The sequence below is a fragment of the Euprymna scolopes genome, chromosome 7 (assembly GCF_053919585.1).
Source record: "Euprymna scolopes isolate OS-2025 chromosome 7, ASM5391958v1, whole genome shotgun sequence".
Taxonomy (NCBI): domain Eukaryota; kingdom Metazoa; phylum Mollusca; class Cephalopoda; order Sepiida; family Sepiolidae; genus Euprymna; species Euprymna scolopes.
Window position 1 is genome coordinate 77685273 of NC_136488.1, and position 8963 is coordinate 77694235.

The 8963-nt window shown below is 30.8% G+C and overlaps 1 protein-coding gene across 1 annotated transcript; it reads right to left on the minus strand.

Annotated features, from left to right (window-relative positions):
• Positions 1-4506: 4506 nt before the first annotated feature.
• LOC145280286 (general transcription factor II-I repeat domain-containing protein 2-like) lies at positions 4507-4926 on the minus strand. The gene has a single exon (XM_080132059.1). It carries the CDS (start codon positions 4924-4926, stop codon positions 4507-4509), a length of 420 nt encoding a protein of 139 aa, XP_079988185.1.
• Between the last annotated feature and the right edge of the window lie 4037 nt (positions 4927-8963).

Here is an 8963-nt window from a genome sequence, read left to right on the forward strand (position 1 = left end):
ATATATATATATATATATATATATATATATATATACAAGCAGGTCACCCGTCATTGCCAAGTTGTAAAGTACGCTTAAATATGACATTTTGATTAAAGCAAATTTCATATTTATTATTATATTGTATTGTATATACAATATATAATGCATTAAACAGTTAGATACGACTCGTGCTTACCACAAGAATCGAATCCAAAATATAAAGTTTACGATTTAATTTTTCTTTCAAAGTTAATGCCTGAGCTATGAAGACACTTGGCATTAATGCTATAAATAAAAAAAAATGAACCAATAGCTATTTCGTACAAATGCACATTCGTCATGCGGTCGTTCGATTTTCACCTGGCAAATTTCAATTCTTTTAATTTTTACACATTTACTTCGATTTTGCCTGGTTTAAACTCAAATATAAAGTCTCGAAAGAGTATGATTCCCTATATATTAAGTTTTTTGTTTGTAGACCTAAAACTAAACGGAGTTGTGCATGCAAAATTCTAAAAATCAATATATATATATATATATATATATATATATATATATATATACGCATGCATAAATATGCATAGAAAGAGTTAGTGCTTCATTTGACATTTTTACGCAAGTGTTACGCAAATATTACGCAAACATAAATCTTATAGAATAAGTGCATAGATCGACTTACAAGTAATAGTTAACTAAAGATTATCACTCTGTAAGAAAACCGAAAAAGCTAATAGGAAGTTAATTAAAATGAATGTTTAAAAAAGTATGCAAATTAATTATATCTTTTGCAGATGAATGCGATTCCACGACCCATATATAACAACGATGTATTTTCCTTTTAAATAAGTAGAGGAAAAGAGTTTATTATAAATATCAATACACACAAATTGAAATTTATATATATATATATATATATATATATATATATATATATATATATATATATATATATATATATACACTTGTGCCCGATATTATTTATACCCCCTCTTGAAAATTGAGTTTATTAGGTGTAACTTTGTAAGAATTTATTGTTTACGTCCATATTGATACATATTCTTAATAAACCTCTTCTGATCATTTTCGTCATTTTAAAATCTCGGGATACTTGTAATAAAATAAATATACAGCTATTTATAAAATCTGCAATGTTCAAAAATAATCATACCCCCTTATTTTTTCAGTATTAATCTAGTTTCTGACTGTTTGTTTCCTGTTTGATTCTTATTTTGAATGCTTTTATACAACCTTTGATTAATTTCATTTCGTTTTTTGCATTTTTCAGAAATTAAAATGATATCAACTGAAAACCAAAAAAAGAATAAAAATTATTAGAATGGGGAAGAAAAAAGAGCTTAGTAATGATCTTAGGACTAAAATTGTGAATTCACATAAGGATGGTTTAGGTTACAAATCAATTTCCAAGAAATTTGAGGTCCCTACAGCAACAGTACAGAGCATCATCAAAAAATTCCAGAGCCACCACACAACAAACAACTTGATTGGTAGAGGAAGGAAAAGGAAACTGCCTGCTAGAGCCACCAGGAATATTGTAAGAAGTGTTAATGCAAATCCAACCACCACTACTAAGGACATTTTAGAAAATCTGGAGTCTTCTGGCATAAAAATATCAAGGCAAACATTGCAAAGGACTCAGCATGAAAATGGTCTGAAAGGAAGAAGACCAAGAAGGACTCTATTGCACACCGGAAAACGCCTTGCAGCACGTCTAAAGTTTGCTAGGACCCATGTGAATTCTCCAGAGTCCGTTTTCTCAAGTATTTTGTGGACTGACGAAACAAAAATTGAATTGTTTGGCCATATGGATGCTTCTTATGTTTGGAGGAAGAAAGGAGAAGCTTACAACCCAAAGAACACCATACCCACGGTGAAACATGGTGGTGGTAGCCTAATGTTTTGGGGCTCCTTTTCGGCTAGTGGTCCAGGTAGTTTGGTCAAGATAGATGGAACCATGAAGAAGGAGCAATATTTGGAGATACTCCAGAAAAACATTTGACAGGAATGCGGAGAAGCTCCATTTAGGACCAAACTGGGTCCTTCAACAGGATAATGATCCAAAACATACTGCCAAAATAGTCAAGAAATGGTTTGAGGATAATCACATTAATGTTTTGGAATGGCCTAGCCAGAGTCCTGACCTGAACCCTATCGAAAACCTCTGGCACATATTGAAAACTGAGGTTAAAAAGCGGAAACCTAGAAATTTGAGGGATTAAGAGAACTACTGCATTGAAGAATGGTCAAAAATCAGTGTTGATGCTTGTAAAAACCTTGTTGATAAATATCCAAAATGGTTACAGGCAGTTATTAAGAATAAAGGGCATGCTATTGACTATTAGTAAGAGAGGTGTGAATAATTTTGAACTAGTGCCATTATTGTTTTTCTTAGTATAATGCTTCAAACTTGCATAATTTATTTATTTGTTGAGTTTAAATTAAATGCTTATGCTTGATTTACTGTTTGAAATCTCTTTAATATTGTCTATCTTCTGGTTTGAGCAATATTCTTATAGAAATCTCAAAGATCCGAGGGGTATGAATAATATCGGGCACAAGTGTATATATATATATATATATATATATATATATATATATATATATATATATATATATATATATATCAGCATACAGACAGACAACACCAGTATATATTCGCTTAAACTTTCTTTAGTTTTTAAGACTTAGTTTGGCGTGCCCGGAACCTGCTAAAAAACAACACTAAAAAATGCCGTTGTTATGTTTGTTGGTAATAATTCCGCTTCAATGAGGCATGGTAACCTTGTATAAAACTGATTTTGTAATGTATTTAGCTTTTTTTATACATATTTTTATTTTGTTATGCAGATTGTTGGGAGGCATAAATAGAAAATGAACGTCTTATATGTTGCCCCCACTCGAAGTTCGTGTCAAAAAGCCAAATAAACGAAAGAGCCCTCGGCATGATTCCCGATCCTTTTCCTAGTATAAATATTTCGAGTGCTATGCCCCTAATTTTTTTTTTCTAAATGTGGAATCCATAAATATACATATAGAAAAGAAAAAAGAAAACGGATCGAAACAATCTATTGGCTAACTAACTTACCAACATAAGAATATACAGCAAATGCAAAAGAGGACACAAATAGATTGATAGAAAGACAAAAGGGGGGGGGGGCACACACGCACACACAAAATATGTGTATTGAGAGAGAGATAGAAGGAGAGAAGCATTGAATAAAAGAGAGGAGAAAATAAAGAGACAGAGACAAAAACAGAAACATAGCAACATATACAGAGAGAGAGAGAGAGAGAGAGAAAGAGATAAAGGAGTAAACATATAAACACGCATACTATAGCAGGCAGGTTCAAACACGGGCAGACACCCTACTTCCATACTCATTCACCTTTAAACACTCACACCAGGCAAATATAGTTTTCCTTGCAGCAAAATATTGCGCGCGTGATGTTTGATAGGTGATGGCTTATTCGTATGCACACAGGTCGAGTAGGAAGTTCAGTACGATTTTAGAATATTTACTTTCTTATGCTTTTTCGTATATATGTTATAGATTTTAATATTTTTTGCAACTAAACAGGTTTAGCGATATAGGCATAATGGCTAAAGAGAGAACATACACCCAACATCAAAAGAATGCTTTGTGTGTACGTGTAGATCAGGGGTGGGCAAACTTTTCAGTGCAAGGGCCGCATTAAAAAATTCTAAATTTTACTGGGCCGCATAGTATATTTTTCAATACAATTGATATTTATAAAAGACAAAATAAAAGGATTTCACAGTAAAAATATAATTAATTTTCATTTATTAGCATTTTAAAGTACCATAGAAGATTCCCATAAAACACATTTATTTGAAAGATACAGTAACTTTAAACTTTAAAAGAAAACAATTCTATTAATATGTATTTTTAAGTATGAGCTTCACATGAAACACATTTGAAAAACAAATAACCTTGTTTGAAGAATAAAAGTAATTCTTAAGTAACTCTGTTTAAAGAGATTAAAACATATCTTATTAATTAATATTCTAGAATAAACTCTTTAAAAGATGCATATATAAAGTAACTCAAAGAACAAAAATGAATTTATATATTAAAAAAGAACCGTCATATGAAGCACGTTTATTTAAAGATAAAGTAACTCAATTTTAAGAGGAAACATATTTCTATTGATATTTTTAAACAGTAACTTCATATGAAATATATTTATTTGAAAAACATAATAGCTCAGCAACTGAGCAACAGAAGGATCAAAATGACTCAGTGAGAATGATGCAACTGACTGCAATCATTTACCAGTTTGTTTAAATTAGGTGTCAAGTTGCTTCTACTGATTCTAAACACTGACTGATGATTTCAGTCTGTGATCTGTTTTTTGACTTGTTAATTTTCAATATGGAAAAAGTCTGCTCACATGTGTAAGTTGAAGTAAATAACACAAACATCTTCCTTGTAAGATTTTTCAGATTTTTAAACTTTTCTGGGTGCAGAGATTCATAAAATTCGACTAGTGGTTTATTTTCAAAGAGTTGTCGGATTGCAAATCAATAAGATCTACCTGTAGGTCTTCGGCAGCTGTTTTTACGTCACATGCAAAAGGTGAGCTGCGCAAATCAAACTGTCCTTCAATTGCCTTGAAATCAGCAAATCTTCTGATAAATTCCTCTTTTAGAGCCATCAAGTGGGTACTGTATTTGTCTGATAATGCTTGTGTAACAGCTCGTGTTTTCAACAGAGGAAAATGAACAAAGTTTTGCTCTTTAAGCTGCTTGGCAAAAAGTTTAAGTTTCAATTGAAACGCTTTCACTTCCACATACAATTCATGAGCAAATACACTTTTGCGTTGTAGTTTTGTATTTAACTGACTCAGCTTTTGCGATATGTCTACAGCAAATGCAAAATCAAAAACCCATTCATCACACTCCATTTCTTTTAAAAAGTCACAAGGAATTTCTTTCATATTAAAAAACATGACAACCTCTGCTTTAACGTCCCATATTCTCTTCAGTACTTCCCCCATACTTAACCATCGGATATTTGTGTGATACAGCACATCAGTAAACTCTGCCTCGATATCTTACAAGAAACATTGGGACTGCCTGTGTTTCAGTCCCCGTGCTTTTAAGTTCACTGCACGCACTACTGGATCCATAACATTTTTGAGTTTCAAAGATGATTTACAGAGGCTTTCTTGATGTATGATGCAATAAAAAGACAACACACTGTGCGATGGAAAATCTTCTTTGATTTTTTTATTCATCAAGGTCCCAAGGCCACAGTGTTTGCCTTTGAGTTAAGGAGCGCCATCAGTTGTAATACTTGACAGTTTATCCAGACTTAACCTAGACCTGATTAGACTGCTAATGATATTGTTGTATAAATCGTTTCCAGTGGTTGTGTCTTTGAGAGACTCCATGGATAGCAATTCTTCTGTAATTTCAAAGTTTTTGTTCAATTCAAAAATGGATAAGAATCGAAAATTTCACGAAAATCTGACCATTTGTTGATTTTTGTTAGATTTGTTAAACGGATTTTTGCTAGATTTGTTAAACGGATATGTCTTCAATGCTTACTACGGGGGAACGTTATTTTAAAGCGGCAATTATGTAAACACGATTTTCGTCTCGCAATTTCATTATTTTCGTACGAGGAAATGTTTTTTTTAATTATTACTAGTTTATTCTGCCCTTCTTCTTTTAAATGATACAGAAGTTATATTGATAATATTAATTCATAATAAAGTTACATCGTGTTACATATAGGGGAAGGGGTATTTATGTGGTGAATTTTGGAGGTGCCTACGTAACTTCTAATTTCGTTCCAGTGCTAAAAATAATTTTCTAACTGAACACGCGACCAAGGAATCGTACTAAAATAAGAAAATGAATATCAATCAATGTTTGAATTTATTCACAGATAACCTAAAAACAATGTTTTTGCTTGGCCTTCGGGACAAGATCAAAGGGCAGTATCTGTTCTTCAGATGCTGCACTTCAATTTCTTGTTCTCTGTCAGTGGAGATGAAATCCTTCACGACTGAGACAATTTTTATTTTTGTTCCTTTTCTCCACGTTAAAAAACGACCCTGGTGTCTAACTCTGTCTCGGGGGGTTGGTCATTGTAAATAGGAACAACTACTGTGATTTTATTTTCAGAAACATGACTATAAACCACAAATTATATAGGAAACGAACATTTTTGGGGTTTGTATTACTGTACACATAGATTCGAAAAAGTTGTCAAAAAAAAAACAAATATATAACAAATAAATGTTATCAAAGGCAAGGTAAGTTACTTGTCTACCGAACTGGATATGTGTTAATGTTTTTAGTTAATGTAACACGTTTATTCAGCTCGAAAAACATGGTGTTTACTGACACGATAAGTTTGCGAAAAGGAGTTAAAAATAAAAAATAAAACAAAATACTGTTAAAAACCCACGGGTCAAAGAGAGAATCGGGCGCCATTTTGAATTGTCCAATACATCGGTAAACACTGTATGTTTTTCGAGATGAATAAACATGTTACATTAAATAAAAACATGAAAAGAATATCCAGTTAGGTAGAAAAGTTACTTATCTTGCCTTTGATAACATTTGCTTGTTATATAATTTTTTTGACAACTTTTTCACATCTATGTGTACAGTAATACCACCCCCATTGTTTAAACGAAAAAATAAAATTTGTTTTTAATTTTAACGGGGATAATAACTTTTTATTGTAGGCACCGCCAAAAATGGCCGCAAAATCAAGTTGTTGTTGTTTTTTAAAACGAAATTACATTTATTAAAATCCATTATTTCTGAGTAACTTTTTTTTCCAGAAAGATAAAACACTGAATTTTATCATATAGAACATAGAATAATGTAAAACATTTTCTACTATTTTTAATAAAATTTTAAATGTTAAATTTTCCCAATAAGTTAACAATTGACACTTTTTGTCTTGCACAAAAAACGTACATAAATATTTAAAAAAAAAAGGTTTTGGAAATAATTAATTTATTTATTTATTGTCTAACTAAGATTTAGGATGATTTTCTAAGAGAATATGCAAAAATATTATAATATAAGTACCTGAATTTCAAATAATTCCACTTATTCATATAGCTAACCAGATATTTCGCGTCGATCTAGAGTCTAGATCGCAACTGTTTACGTTTGCGTTTGATAAGAAGAAAACTATGGAAGACCAAACAGGCCCAAAACACTTATTTTTCAGTGACGAAAATTTCAATGTATTATTAAGCTGAGGCTGGCCAGTACCAGATGGGTGACCATTTGTATGAGTTTGGTTTTTAATGTGTATGTGTGTGGGGGCCAGGCTCCCCAAAATGGGGGGGGCAATTTAAAGCAGAATAAAAAAAATCATTTCAGCGCGTTTGGTCCACCGTAGTCGAAAGGCGGCAAACGTTTTCAAACGGGATCGAAAAAAATGATGCTATTTTTAACACAAAGGGCACAATATTTATCGATTTTTTTTTGTATAGATTATTCAAAGCATGTCCTGTTTAATAATGGTCATGCATTATTCGGCTCGCTAAAAAAAAATTGTTAATTTATTTACCAAAAATTTTAAAATGGCTTTTTTCGTATAAATATTTAAAAAAATTTGTTTTGTTTTGCTTAACTTAAATTAATTATTTTACTTAACATATTCACCGAATTTCACACTTCAAAACTCAAAAGCAGGATAATTAAACACAATCGAAGTTCTGATATTCAGACGTCAAAATAAGGTATGCAAATTTTTTTTTTTTTTAAATCTATAATTCTGTCCCTTACAACAACACAATATCTTGTGTTCAGTTTCAGATGATTATTTTAAGCATATTTGTTCCCACTTCAAAACAAGGGGGGTTGTAAGCACACAAAAATATATATATATAAATATCGTTTATGAAACATAAGTACACTGTTATAAAGTTCATTCTTCTCCTAATAATTGCTGAAAATTTCGTATTGATCGGATAATTACCTGATTTTTGGTAGTACTGACCTGCCCCCCCCCAGTTTTGGCGGTGCCTATTTTATTGTTATTATGAAATGGAATTTATAAATTTATTTTAAATCATTGATATTTGTAAAATTAACGGGAAATGAAGCCATTTTTGATTGGTATTAACATGAAACCATAGAATTTATAAATTTATTTAAATTATTGGGTTTTTTATATATTTTTTCGATAAATTATTTTTTCGCTGAATTTGTTTTTCCTATTAAAATTGACTTATTTCACGCATTTGTAGTTTTTAAAAAAAATCAGTAAACCAGAACGAAATTAGTAGTTCCGTTCCATTTTTGCGACAACCGAAAACATAGCGTGCTTATCCATATTTACCATAATGTTGATACAATTTACGAAAATATTTAAAAAAAAGTAAAATGAGTACTTGAAAATATAGTTTTCGAAAAAATAACAAAAAAATTAGAAACGGCATGAAACAAATAGAAGATTCGATTGGTATTCAAACATGTTTACAATTTTTTAAAACACCGACAAAATTTTACCTGTTATAAAATTTTGCATATATTGAATTAATTTTTGGTCATTAATAGAATAATGGAAAGCAAGATTAAAAGTGTGTTTTAATAAATATTTTATAAATCAGTTAATTTATGTTAATCAGTAATAAATGTACAAAATTGAATATATATATATATATATATATATATATATATATATATATATATATATATATATATATATATATATATATATAATTATTACCACACATATATGTAGGCGTCCTGTAAAATTTTAGATATTATTTGAATCAAGATATTTGACAAAACGGGTCAATATTGATTACATTTTGTTTTAAATATTTTGCTTGAATTTGCATAAAACTAGGCACCGCCAAAACTGGGGGGGGGGGGCAGGTCAGTACTTTTTGACGGACCGTCTTTTTAAAAATCTACCAAAAATCAGGTAATTATCCGATCAATACGAAATTTTCAGCGA

Coding starts and splice junctions, on each gene's coding strand:
- LOC145280286 (XM_080132059.1), bottom strand. CDS start 4,926: ATGGAGTGTGATGAATGGGTTTTTGATTTTGCATTTGCTGTAGACATA.